The sequence below is a fragment of the Acanthaster planci genome, linkage group LG21 (genome assembly GCF_054643075.1).
Source record: "Acanthaster planci isolate LZ-2023a linkage group LG21, COTS_SCS, whole genome shotgun sequence".
NCBI lineage: Eukaryota > Metazoa > Echinodermata > Asteroidea > Valvatida > Acanthasteridae > Acanthaster > Acanthaster planci.
The window spans coordinates 520741-535657 of NC_141797.1; the positions used below are offsets into that span (position 1 = coordinate 520741).

Genomic DNA, 14917 nt, shown 5'->3' on the forward strand with positions numbered 1-14917 from the left:
TGTTGAGATCCGGGAAAGTTGTATCTCAGGATGGCAACATAGTACAGGCAAAATGAGGGCATCCTTTACGATTTACGCTCGTGGTATGCAGTATCCTTAACTCAAACTTGAAGCGTAATCACCTGGTCGACCGAGAGGTCTCTTATCCTCCGTGAGTTCACAGGAATAATTATAAACGCACTGCGCACCATCACTGACACTTTTCTTGAAGAAGATAATTCTTTGGAGTGTTAAAACAACAGAGGAACATATACGCAAAGCATTAAGTTCATGATTTATTGCGCATAACAATATCATACAAAAAGACGACAAATGCCCTACATCATGATTCTAGCAATCCAACTCGATCGTAGTGATGCATAATAAATGCTGGTTTACGATTGCTGATGAGATAAGGTACAGTTATCCTGCAATGGTTTGCAGTAGGAAATACAACATCAACTACAAATATCTATTTCTGAATGGAATTATTCCATTAACCCAGCCCAAGGGAAAGAGTGTGGCACCTGACCACTATCCAGCCTCGAACACTCTAAAATAAAAACAATATTCTCATTAAAAAGGCCACACAAACATATTGCATTTTGATTCTAAATGAACTGAAAGGTGTCGTCTGAGGGGTTAGGACACATCCAAAGACTTTCAATTAATTAAGTTTTTTACAATGTTTAGTGTACACATCATGAAGACTTAATGAGTGACATTTGTCCCAAAAGAGACAATCGGGGTTGTAATGACCGATATGAAAAAGGCATCTAAATGGTGTGACTTGCCTCAGTCAATGTAGACAGAGAACGCAGACAATAACGTTTGGATGTCCGAGAGTGACACGCTGCAAATTGGCTCAAAACCATTTTATAATCGTTTTTATGATCTAAATTTGTGTCGCAGGTTTTAATCCGTTTATTGTTTTCTCATGATCTTATGATTTCTACGGTAGTGGCTGAGGTTTTCTTCAATAGTTATTGAACCAATGTAGGGTGCAAATCAAATTAATGTGTTATTATCTGCCTCCTTTCAAGAGTTGAAATTGAACTGTAGTTTTAGCTTCGGTACAAAATTTATCATCATTTACAATATCTCCATGAAAGCGTGTTCTTCATGAGCTTTCATTTCTCAATCCCTTGAAGCTGGTTCAAATACCAAAAGGCTTTTATTCAGTTTCATGTAAATCCATCAAAGATAATTACTGAAGATTCGTCCGAGCTACATATACGATAGTTCACGTCATGAAGTTCAATACGGCCGTTTCACAATAGTGCGCCAACAAGAGTTTGCAACGCGTTGGCCAATCACTTTGCGCGAAATTTGTCGACCGAATGCGCGTTTGGAAAGGGTAGACAATTGTTGCACGTTATGATTGGCCACCGTGATGCAAACTCTTGGTGGCGCACCATTGTGAAACCGCCGTGGCCGTTTTCCAATACTCAACTTCGTCTCCGTCTCAGGCTTCGTGTAGGAAACCTTCGTGTAGGAAACCAATCCTCGATTGTGGGGGTGACGCGTTTAACTTAAATTAAAATACTGTGGTGTTTGGTTCTTTTGCATCTTACTTGATGTTCTATGGCACTATAAGACTTACTGTTGCGCTTACAACCACAAAGTCAGGAAGTAAAAAAAAAAAATTGAAGCCTGAGACGGAGCAAAAGTCAAGTATTGGAAAACGGCCCGCATTGAATTTCATGACGTGAACTATTTGATGGCGAATGAATGAAAATCAAATAGAAACTTGTTCGGCATTCTAAATTGTCTTTTTAGAAGTATAAGCGGCTTTCATAGGCACACTTATAAGTCTAAGCCGTAGTGACTTGCTATATTTCACAGACACGAGTTTACTTGTAATCGAAGACTTCAAGTAGTTTCCAGCATACTTGGAATACACAACTTTAGTGGCCGGCCCTCGCTGGAATTCAAGGACTTGCAATCATTGATAAGTCATCCGGTGTGTCACGTGATATAACTATTGACGGGAACATCTAAATAAAAATCAACTGTCCTTATCGTGTGCCTTTGATAGCTGCCTCCAAGACAGTTAATGCAAGGCCTTTGTCAGGACGAGCAGAGCAGTCACGGCCAAATAGCTGATGCTGGTTGTCGTAGCGCCGTTGCATCCGTCTGTGGTGCAGCAGCACGCGTTAGCACCTGATGCATTGTCACCGCAAGCATTAAGACCACCGATGGCATCACATGTTGCCTTCGCAGTACAACTACGTGTGACAACGTCATTGGTTTTGATTTTCTAAAAGAAAGTAAAATCCAGATAATTTCCAATTGGTGGAATAGTTTTCGGAAGACCTATTAACAAATTTGGAAATATTTCCAAACCTTGGGACTTAATGTGTCAGTAAACACGGGAATTAAATACGCTCATCAATGCGAGGGTGTCTCCTCGTATGCGGAGGTGCAGCTGGAAAGGTTCAGGGATAGAGATACCGTATGCGGCCATCATATTAAACAAAATGTTCGCTTTATAAACACAGTTGTCTGGCAATTATCAACAAAAACAATCGATTTCCTCAGAATGCATTAATGAACTTAGGCCGATACATGTTTTCTGTCAATTTAAAAATTTCTCGAGTTCATTTTAATTTTCCATACAAACCAGCACGCGGTTTGCTATCAGCAGTCATTTGATTTATGGGATTTAAATCGCCGTTTCTCATAAAAGAAACCTTCTGACTAGTGCAGTTAAAATCACATACAGAGATTTTTAATCTTTGCGGTGTTTTCTTGTTTTGTGCACTATGTACGCTATTCCAAAGAAACACAATTGAATGGAAGCGGGTTCTCCCAAATGTTTTGTTCCACTGGAATCCTTGGAATTTGAATGAATAAAAGGGTTTCATTTCTTTTGAATCAACCGACTTGATGAATACGTGCTTAAAAAGGAAAGTCAGCTGAAACGTTTGGATGTTCAAACGGGGATATGAAGACGAAATCAATGAAATCGAATAAACTTTGCCTCAAATTATTGGTTTTAAAAATGAAACGGGCAGGGAATAACTGCCATAAATTGAATATTCTTTCAGGGAAACTGTCACAAAGTTTGAATGATTAGTTAGCTTATTGTTTCTGTGGTCGTTTTGTAACTAGCAACTAAGAATCTTATCCCTAGCCTAACCGCTCTATTTCAAAGTGAGGGTACTCACCCAACAAGCACCAGATAAACCCAAAGCAAATTGGCACTCTTGAAGCAGGTTGTTATTTGCGTCTTTGTCAAATGGGTCTTTGCAAGCGCTGTTGCCAGGGTTGCACTGATAGCACTTCAACGCTGCATTTCTACCAACTGGATAGAAATAGACACAATCACAGACAAGTTATGGAAACGGTTTTTTTCCCCAATGGCATATTATTCTCAACCAAGATTTTTAACATTTTAATCACGAATGCTATAAATGGGTCTGTTGGAAATTACGGGTTGGTAATGAAATTTGACACATTAGTGAATGCCATGACTGCTCCGTGAACGAACTGAAAAGTACAAGATATTACGTAGGAAATATAAACAGGTTTATTTCATGATAAAACTGTTGTGGATTATCACTACGAACATCTAACAAAAGAAACGCAGTGCACTAACAGTGAGCGTCCATTGTTATTGTACCCTACTTCTCTTGTTAGATGTTCATAGTGTAGCATCTTACCGAGGCAAACAAGTACACAAGCGAACACCAAAGCCCACTTCATGGTTGGTCAAAAAACGTTGTTGCTGTACACCAGACTCTGTTGACAATGTATGCAAGAATAAGACCAGTATACGACCGTGGAAGTTGCATATACTGTATAATTACAGTGCAAAATAATTTGGGTCAAAATAACATCTGTAATATCTAAATCTAAAAAAAAAATTATTAATTCAAATTCTAAAATTTTAATTTCAATTTTTCCGTTGATACGCTAGGAACTGATAAAACATGTTTCTACTTCATCCGAAATATGACTTCTGCAATTTTCCTTCAAACCTTTTTAAGCTTTTGGCAAATATTGCAATTTTGGTGTAGTTTTACGTCAAATTACAGACATTACTGCCTTTCAAAATAACAGAGAGGCGCCCATATAGTTTTCCTTTTGTCCTTTAAACCGAATAGACCAAGTTTCTAATCCACCATTTCCATTAATGTTACTAATCTTAAACTAGATCCTCACCAATAGATTTCGACCGAGCTTTCAAGAAAGAACAAGACTATATGTATGAAACGACTTGTCATGAATTCTAACAAACCTTGCAAACGAGTCATCGCCTCGCAGATTGCAATCACATGTAGTTTTGAAAAGGACAATGAAATAAAAATCTTTTACATAATATTACTAAAACCCTTCTTATTTCATCTCAGGGTTTCAATTAACCCGATTTTAAATTTTGTTTTCCATATTTTGAAATTTTTTAGTGTTTATGACATTCACATTTGCATATTCATGAGCAAAATGATCTGCGGTCAAAGGCACTGAACTTCATTGTTGCACTGATTTGCGCACAAACCATAAATTCAATTTGCTTTGGAAATGTATTATTGTGTAAGTGTATGATAACAAGCCAGCGATCAACCTTTCCTCAGAAATGTTTTCAAGTAGCCATTTTTGTAGTTCACAATTTGAATATGAAAACATGCAAACAGAATAATATCTTCCTGTTCAGTCTACCTAACTCAAACATAATGTCACACAGTCTTCATAAACTGAAGAAAGGTACAAAACAGTAATTAGCGGGCCGACGTACTGCACAAGGACCAGTTTTTTTCCAATGCCTTTTTAATGGAGAGAAATATGTTTTCGGTTTGATAAAGTTTCCCCCAAAAAATTAAGGCCTAAAACAAATATCCGATTTTTTCCAGACGTTCTCCAAAGTTCTGAGGTTGTGTTGAGAAAATAAGGGGGGGTAGATTTGATGATCGGTTTCACTGATTATTTTTTTCTCTTCTGTAGCCAGAGTAGGCAGCATGCTTAAGCGGCCCATTGACAGTATGCAGAGGTAAAAACCTCAGCTTCATCTTTCACTTTGTATACAAGACATCAACGGAGCGACAATGGTCACGTACATGTGCATTGAGAGTGCATTGTACAGTACGCGGCATCTGTCATGTACACGTAGTGTACGTTCACCTGTATTTACGTACACGCCAGCCGCGTTGTGTGCTGTGACTCTGTAAGCCATCTAGCGGTGACAGCATGGCAGTTTTAATAGCGGACCTAGGAATAATGCAATTGAAGTGCAGGCCCGTAACTAGGACTTTTCGTGTGTGTGTGAGTTTGTTTCTGCATTCAGTTGGGGACCCTGAACAATCGAGGACAATGAGGTCCCCGATTGACAGAGGGTCCCCGATTGACAACTGTGTACAAAACATATGGGTGGTCTTCTAAAAAAGTTAAAGTACAAACAAAAGAGGAACAATAGGGGGTCCCCAGTTGCAGGCAAATACACACTTGTGTGTGTATGTAAGGGGGAGGTGCGAATCCTCAACAAAGCGGACAACCATAAATCTTTGCTTTTTTAGTTCGAAAAAAAAACAAACAAACCAGCATTCACAAGGTCGTACCAATTTGCTTAGGGGGTGACAAGTAAACTCCCGAAGAGGGGATATACCGAGGCAAACAAATACCGAAGTGCGCGACATTTAATTATTTATTTATTTATTCATTTATTTTGGGGGGACGCAAAATGGTCTACTATAGCTCATCATCTTTTCTTGTCTCAAAAGCTGACCTTATTTAGTCGCGTGTGCGGGGATGCAGACGGACGCACCCTCCCCCAGTTACGGTATATTGATGCGCAGGCGCACATAAATTAGAGTTTATTACTGGTCTCTGTGAGTTTGTACCAGTATGCGCAAGTACACGTACTGTACTACACATGGACAAACAGTACACGTACGTTACGCTGTGTGGCACATGCATGTATACATGTACACGTACATGTGCATGTATTCACACAAGACACGGCGCGGATCGGCGGGTCAATTGTAATAATAGATCCAGTAGCCAACGACGGGTTAGGGGCAGAACGTATTATTGTAGCGTGTAGCTCACTTAACCAACCCCAAAATCGACTCAGTACGTACAAGGCTCAGCAACAGGCAAACCGACTCAACTTGATGTTCCTATTTTTGTCTTGTCCCTGGCATTTCCATTTCGATGAGTTAGTTTTCGAAATGTTATTTATGTTGTAGCTGACACTTTTTGTCTCGATATGATGCAGTGATCATTTGCACCTTATGATCGATGTCACTATTTGCCCTAATTATTTGGTATGTTTACTAACTCAAATTACGCTGTTTCTAAAGGAACAGTATATGACATAACACGTGGAGCCGCGCGTCGTTATACGACGGGAAACTTTAGGCAAAGGAGACAAAGTACTTCATGTAATGTGGAAAGGGAGGCGGGTACTGGGGAGCCAATCTGCATAAAGACCGCTAAACCTGAGATGATGGGATGTATCTTCTTTACTTTCAGAAAACAAAGTGCTGGATTTTGAGTGGCATTGAGGAAAAAAGCAAAGAGCAAAAGTATACTAGAGCCTTGAATTCGTCCTTATTTCTGCATTGGAACAAAATATACGAGCAGATTCAGCAATCAAATTATGTTTTTTTAATTTTATTCCTATTTTAGCGTGAGGTTGCGTTTTGAATAACAACTTGATAACATGTACTGACAAGTATCCGTACATATACGTACAACCTGCTCTTTTTCGCAGTTGCAACTCAGCAGGCATGCTGTTTTAGTCGAAAAGGCGTGACAAAATTATTTGTTTTCAGGTAAAACTGACTTTTTTTATGCCGGAAACACTGATTTTTCACAAATATGGCGCATAACCCTGCCCTATTGCTAACCCTAGCAAACCTAGCACCGGATAAATTATATCCGGGATACCTATTTCACAGAAAAATATTTCACCATCGACATGATGTCCATCCAGCATCCAGATTGAAGAATTTTTTAAAAAGTTATGAAATAAATTTTTGATTTAAAAAAATCAAAATCCATACTTAGTTGTGGGTATATTGTTTTTCAGTAATTCGTTAAGTATTTTTCACTTCGTGAAAACAGGAAAACCAGGAAGTCTTCATTTTCACACGCTTGAGAACATTGTCATATTATGTTACAATCCACACAGCGCAATTTTTGGTGTACAACATGTATATGTGTAGACGCACAGACTCGTGCCGGTACTGTGTTTAATTTGTGCCCTGCTAACCATGTAGCCTTTTCACTTCGTGAAAAAAGAAAATCACTGAATCCAAGCTTTTTGTTAGTTGCTGGTTTACAGTCACTAGGCAAACATTTGCCTTGAAACTCTGTTAATTTTGTTCTTTGGATCAGAGGACGAAATATGGCAGGAAAAATTATTATTGATTATGCTTTTTTTTGGTTGTTTTTTTTTAATTCGTAAAAACACCGACGACATACCGGGATATGACAAAACAGACGCTTATTTCTGGCTGACAATGAAGTTAGGCCCGCTAGGAAATAAACAGACCATGTTTTGTGCACAGTTTTGTAAAGCCATTGGTGAGGCATTTCGGGGGTTAAATCAAGAAAATGTTCTTCAATTTCAATGCCAGTGTTTAATTCCTCCACGGTCATGAATTAAGATATCCCAAACGGCCACATTTTGCGCAATTTACAGCTTCTTCTGTTAGTATTAAATATTTTCAGCAGCAGAACCAAGATTTCCGTAAATAATATAGCCTCTTGGTCATTGTGCTTCGCATATCTGGGCTAAGCTAAATTACAGGGACGTGCACATTGTGAAACGGGCGTATGAACTTGCTGGCCATTAGGACCCTAGCATGTTGGCCCTGTAGACATTACTTCACAATACCGAGTGACGCATTTTGACCCATGGAGCTAAATCTAGTAATGACGTAAGTATTAATTATTACAAGTTCTTCCAACGTTTTCGTATCATTGGCCAACGCCCTAATTTCTTTATTAAGCCTAATATCGCCCTGGTACACGTCTTTGGCTGGGCTGCAGAACAAATTTCACATGTCTGCTGTGACAATTCAGGTGCAAGTGAGATGTGTGCCACAAAAATGGAATATCAGTTCTGCAGTGCTGCCAATGAGACCTAATTTGGTGTGTGCTGCATTAGTCACTCGCGGTGTCTCCATGCATTGCATTTAAAAATACACTGTACTAGTCCGCGTTGCATTGTAATTCTCAATCTTAAGAAATGGAAGATAAGCGAGCCGAGTTGGCTCACGACAGATTACTGCACAAGGAGTGTTTTTTGTGTAATTATTTGTAAAAAAACCCGAAACATCTTACCTGAGCGACAGGGTGGCTTCTGTTTAGATGGATAGCATATACACTATTGCAATCACCTGCAATGCAGCATCAATTATGGCAGTTCACTGCCTCTGACTGGGCAAACAAGACCACGTGAGTGGGGCGGTACCCTTTCAACACATTAACATAGTAAAATTTACGGAGCTCCGGAAGTGCCCACCGACTGGCTAAGATCCTGACAAATTTTATCTCAGGATGACAACATATTACAGGGAGAGTGAGGACCTCCTAATTCATGAAGGGCGAAGATCGTAAGATAATCTGCCTTGAGCATACCCCGTCATCGGTTGAAAAGAGCAATGTTGAAGAGTTCATTTTGCCCGTAGCGCGTAAATTGACGGTAGTTTGTGCACCAACGGGGCCTTCGACCAAAGGGGCTTTCGTTGCTAGGATAATTGCACATTCTCTTGTCCCATCATCGTCAAAAAAAGACAAGATGACAACATCTTGAAGATGACAGCTTCCCAAGAAATTTATCTTGAGTTGACGTTATCCTCGGATAGCGTAGGACATCAGAGTAGGATATTGTTGTTAATTATCTCAGGATCATTATGAAGATGATCAGGGAGCATCCCCTGGACCACAGGAACATTAGATGGAGGTCCCCGGGCTTTGTTTCTTGGGCGAGTAGGTAATGGTTTAGGCCAGGATTCATCGAACTCAGGCCAAAATCACAATCGGGGGAACTGATCCAATAGCCGCTCTGTCAATATCACATAAGGCAGAATTACCGAATACTGTGTCACTACATTATACACACAATTTCCCCCTAATAAATCCGCAGCCTTACATTTTCCGTCCACAGAAACAAGGCTTAAATCATATTACCAAAATGTGAAATGATAGTGGGTTTCCTCCGTTCAATTTAGAAAGAGGTTTCGCCCAAACAGCAAAAAACACGATTTTCCCAATTATACAGTATAAATTCAATAATTGTACACTAAACAAGGCCTCATTTCGAGGCAGGCGACGTCGGACATCGTTCCAATTAACACTTCTCTCCTAGGATGGAGGCCATTATTTATTTTAACAAAAAACAAACGAATAAAGTTCACAGATAACCAGAAAACTAAAAACTGATCAGAAAACATTGAACCACTGTATTATACTGAACGGAGTTGCACAAAATGTGAAACAAATTCTGAAAAAGTGATTTTCCTCAAAAATAAACACGATCAGATTTAAAAGACAATACGTCCAGGGTCTTTCCCATTTTAAAACAACTCCAAACTATCCAAACAAACGAAATAATTGACCTGCGTATTGAGATCCGATAACAACATCGGTTGTATTTAAAGTTATTGCGAATTAAATAACTTGCACAAGAATCATTTTTCCGTAGTAGTGCATGTACATGTTCAGTATACGTTCATGTACAATGTACTGTGCATGTACATGTACATGTACACGCAGACCGTGCTGTACATGTACACGTATGAGCGCCGCACAGTAGACAGACCTCGACACGTTTGTGCACGGTCTTGGGATTTGTGTGGTGGGTCATGTGCCCCTGATCTGTCTGACTCCATTTTAGCCTTTTCATCGCTTGCCACTGAGCATGAACTCATACAAAAAGCACGAATGACCTTTATGCCACAAAATAAACGCTTTTCAAGAACAAATCTATTAACTATCTTTTTCTGGTAAGAGGATCAATGATTTTATGGCAAATCATCCCAAAATGACCCCAAATTCATTAAAAAGGTCCTGTGTTTCCCCACCCACAAAGAAATCCCTTGTAGGCTGTTCGCGCTGCAAGGCTGATTTGATAACGTCATCAGCAGAACGCCTAATTTGTACAGTACATTATGTACTTACATCGTAGGATTGCACGCGTACAAGCAGTATCGCACGTTGTGTTCGATGTAGCTTGGCCCACAGGCAAGCACTGTCTCGGTAGATAGAAAATTAAAAGACACAGTCCCACTTTGTCTGATTAATTACTTTTTTTTCTGCTCCCACGGTAACAAACATCATTCTGTTTATTTGTTTATTTATTATTATAACTGGATTTGCTTCAAACCATCGCCACCAACTTAAGTGAAAGGCTCGGCCTCGAGGATTATGCATGTATACGAACGGAAAAATGGACCACACAGTTATTTGAAAAAAAAAATCCATTTTACCCTCCTGGAACTCCAAACTACTAGGGCGCTGCTTAATGTATTTATAGGCCTCAGCAGAGAGCGCAGATCATGGTGTGCCCTGCTCACTGTGTCACAACTATAAAATCCTGTGAAATAAAATTCAATCATTTCTCTACCACAGCCATACTCAGTGGCATTAAAATTTGTCCTAAGGCTTGTTTGTGCATGATGGGGTTGGGTACTTGGCGCCCGGGCTGGGAGAGACCCATGGAACAGCTCTACATACGGAGATACCTACTGTAAAAGAGGGATCTTTGAGAGTTAGACTTTCACTATTTTGTGTATTATTAATTCTATAATGTAGCAAATTATTTATTGTTCTTGGTTTCGTAACATTTCGTTAAAAAAAGGTTAATTAAAACCCTACGTGACATAATTCCAATTGTTCAAGAGTTTTAAATTTGTGCATCGAGGAGATTCTTTTACACTTGTTGCTCGAGGAATGGCAACTGTATTAACTTTGTCCTCTTCGCACGTTTTTAAACGTGAGATTGGACCTGAAAGAAAAACTGCTTTCAACTCAGTTGCTCTTTGAAAGCCTGACTAAAGTTCAGCAGACATTCTGAATTTCTGCACCCAGCATACACTGAAGCCGAGGTCAGGTATGGGGCAGTAGGTTAACGGCTTCCTTAGCGTGGGAGCCAGTTGCATACTTTGTTTGCCCTTGCGGTTGACCTCACTGACATTATTTATACCAGTCACGATCATCTAAAGCAGTAGATGACTCGTGTGCTGTTTCTTCTTATTGGAGTCGGCACATGTACTGCGCTGTTCATTCATGCCAGCGCTGTTCATTTTTGGTAATGCAGGAGTACGGCGAAGTTGTATTGGGTTTCTTGAGTCTGGTTTGATCTGGTTTAGTTTGAGTGAGGTTGTGTTATTTTCCCGTTGGTTTGGGTGCCGTTGCGATTCAGTCTGGTTTCTGTCTTTTGAGTCGATCCGTACATGCTTGAATAGATATTCCATTCTTGATTTCATTAGTTGGAGTTAAAATCGCTTGACAGTGGGGTCCTTCAGCTAATTGTCTCATTTTTGTTGATATAATTGTTCACTTCAAAAGAGTTATTTATAAAAATACTACGGCATAGAAAAGCTCTATCAACATGAAAATATACATTTATGTACACGATAAAGATACTTCATTATTCAATAAACCATAATTTATTCATAAAGGAATTCAATCATTCCTGATCGATAAAATAATCAAGTTGATTAACATGGAACATTTGTTTACCTTCAAGTTTGCTGCATTGCAAACGCACACAGACTTGCAACATTGTATAAATAAATCTCCCAGGGGCTGGCTGTTGGTAACCTGTCCATGAACTTAAAGCTGATGAGAGCTTCACTGAGAGGTTACACCATATGAGCCCTTCCTCGATCCATGGCATGAACAAGTCTTAAGCTGATTCTTTGCCAACTCTTCCTGTTTGTTTGGATACCAATAAGAGTCTTGGTTACACATACAGGGGCAAATTTTACAAAGACCTACAAGCTCCATTCCATGAACAAAATTATTCATCCATTCAATCTCATTAACGTAAGTCAAATAACTTGAAGACTCAACACATCTCAAGGGATTTGAACGTATATATAGAGAGAGTGCCAATAACACTTCTTTTTGCGGAGAAAGATCAAACCATCATGCTCGTGACGATAATTAGAGTCAGGGTCCATAAATTACAATGCAACACACTTCAAATTCCTTACAATTTATTGAGTAGATGGGGAACGTTGATACATTGTTTTCCGTAGATGTCTATGGCGAGGTAAATGATAAGGAAAAAATGCGCTGAAAATGGCTGCTTGGGCCCATCCTCCCCTGAATGGCGTGTTTTAGACGGAAGATGGCAGCAGACACAATTGACCAGTGTGATGGTCAGAGCTTGACAAACTAAGTTGCTTGCTCAGGAACAAGACATGTACATCATCCTGTACTGCCACTGGAACATTAAAGCACATGCTTTCGACCAATCGATTGCATTCTGCTATTTGTTTTTATACGTTCTAGCATAGGCCGCAGTGGTTTCAATATCAAGGACAAATTTCAGACGAAATCAAGTCTTGAAAAAGACTTTATGATGAAATATAGTGTCGTGTAATCCGCTATTCTTTGGTGGGCTCCCTGTGACTTATACGTTAACTCTTTCAGAGAGTTGTCTGCACTTCAAGGCGATGGAATATGAAAGAAAATGGACATGTGAGACACAAGCCTTGAAGGGAAGCCACACATCACATGAAGCAAAAAATGTCCGAGTAACGTAAAGGGAACTACGATGTAAATGGACCTAAAAGTAATAAGAAAACTCGGATATTTGCTTGTCCTCAATCGTCAGTCTTCCTCCTCGATCGTGACACGAACGCATGTGAAATGCGGTGTCATCCCCGGTGACGGGTAAGGAATGAGGCGGTGCAGGCCAAATTTGGGGATCCCTTGTCACTCCCGAGCCTGGTTTATTTTTCTAGTCTCCACCTGAAGAAAAGACCTGCCAAAACCAAAATCATTAATGTGAACAAACGTAGATATTTGGTTACATAAATTAACTAGCAATTTCGCTGATCGATTCGGAGTATGCCGGGGGTTACGTGCTGCTGACTGAACTTAAAGCGTCCTTCCAAGGTCATAATACATTGCACAATAATAAAAGTGGTGGAACAAGTATTGCAATTTCTAACATGCAATTTGCAACCTCCATCAGCCACTCACATGATCTTAAAATAGCTATTAATTAACTCACCAGTCGATGCAGCAAACCTGCCCCTAGCCTATGGACTTCTCGCTTGCAATTCAGGATATTCAATTTCAGCACCATTTCAGTCCCTGAACACCGATCAGCAGAAAATTCAAGGTCCAGAGACTTGGATAAGCTCCAAAGTTGTGGCTCGAACGACCAACTAACATGCATTTCCATGGCACAGGAAACTTAACCAACTGCAGTTTTATCCCCTCGGGACAATCAAGGCATTCAATATCTGACCATTTGCATTTACCAACAGCTCCCAGATAAAACCATTAACATTTTACTAATTAATACATCATTTAAGTTGGAACTCTCTTCCGTGCCCGCATAACATGCCCACAACCCCCCAAAAATTGCTACACGGTAATCGGGCCATTCATGGACACATGAAGAGCGCCTTCATTGTGACTACATCATTTATTAACTGCAAAAAGAGAATCACCACAACTACATTGGAATGTGTTACACGATCGGACGAATGGGAAACTACACGTACAAGCAGGTTATTGCAACACGTTTTTGTCATCCGTCTGGTGCGAACACGAGGCTATACATCTTTCCGGATGAAACGTTTTGCAATGGGAAATCACTCCCAGACCACAGTATGACTGTCTGGGTTCGGGGGTGGGGGTATTTGTATGTGTGAGACTGCACCTGCACGTCAACACCAACCACTATGTTTGTCACGTTCAATGTCACAGTGTTTGCCAGTCTGAAGTGTCTGCCACATAATGAAGCAAACTCGAGACAGAGAGAACCCCCCCCCCGCCTTTGTGTTGGTCATTGTTATACTGGTTTCTCAGGAATTATTTCCAGACATTGGGTGGGGGGGGTAGTGTTAAGTGACAAAAGCCTGGAGTGTGTGTAGGTATTGGACATTGTTCTTGAATAAGTTTGCTTGCTGTGGAGTGAGTAAACAGCCGTGACAGCCAGGTTTATGCCTCAGGTTACGGCGGCCATAAACACTTTTGAATTTTTTCTATTTACCTGATATAAATATAATTCACTCTTTGATGAAAATAGCTTCCCTTGTATTCGCTTAGATTATGTAGTCGTGGACCAGACCAGTTCTGTTCGGTTTCCGGTACTGCAAAAGCACGGTGATAATATTACGCTGGAGGACAACATTTTAGAGTTCAAACCATAATATCAACTATTTACCTCTTACAAATAAAACGCTGGTTGCTTTTGGAGCAAGTATTCTTCAGAGTGGCCACTGGCAGAACAATCACCAAGTTTTGGAGGGGTGGCTAAAATCTTTGGGAACTGTACCGAGTAAGTTTTTAGAACCTTTCTGAGGGGTCTCGATATGCGGGTATTTTCACTTTCGCTTGAAAGGAAAAGAAATATAGGAATATAAATGGCCTTTCTTTCTTTGTTTATGCAGACCTGCAAAAGATTTGCCTTTTCTAAGCGGGATAATGGCCCCGATTGACCCCAGCCCATACAGCTAGTAAACCAAAACAGTTAACTGTGATATGTTAGGTATCTGTTTTCAATGACCCGATTAGGCGATTATTTCAACCATTTTGCCGTCCCAATTTTGGCTTTCATAATCACAATCCTAAAAAAAAAATTACAATCTGTCACTCTGCACCACTCGGCTACGATTCGGCCCTGAAGCGACAAAATGACTTCAAAGTCTTGCCATATGCTGTCTCCGTGATCGGTCAGCCTAGCTGGTTTCACCTTTAATCAAGTGACTGCCGACTATACGAGTATGCTCATAGTTACGGGTAT

General features: G+C 40.0%; 1 protein-coding gene across 3 annotated transcripts; it reads right to left on the reverse strand.

The window, feature by feature from the left end:
* Nucleotides 1–262: 262 nt before the first annotated feature.
* On the reverse strand, nt 263–13189 carry LOC110982393 (uncharacterized). Of its 3 annotated transcripts, XR_015423687.1 has the most exons (6): nt 13175–13189; nt 12725–12922; nt 11671–11862; nt 3645–3723; nt 3150–3286; nt 263–2239 (listed from the first exon to the last, which is right to left on the reverse strand). XR_015423687.1 is itself a non-coding variant. In XM_022240762.2 (4 exons), exons 2-4 carry the CDS (start codon nt 3685–3687, stop codon nt 2033–2035), a joined length of 387 nt encoding a protein of 128 aa, XP_022096454.2. In that variant the 5' UTR covers nt 3688–3723; nt 11671–11694; the 3' UTR covers nt 263–2032. The 3 variants fall into 3 exon arrangements, 2 of the variants coding, with proteins under 2 accessions (XP_022096454.2, XP_022096453.2); XM_022240762.2 differs by lacking the exons at nt 12725–12922; nt 13175–13189 and having other exon boundaries at nt 11671–11694; XM_022240761.2 differs by lacking the exons at nt 11671–11862; nt 12725–12922; nt 13175–13189 and adding an exon at nt 8269–8407.
* Nucleotides 13190–14917: the final 1728 nt, after the last annotated feature.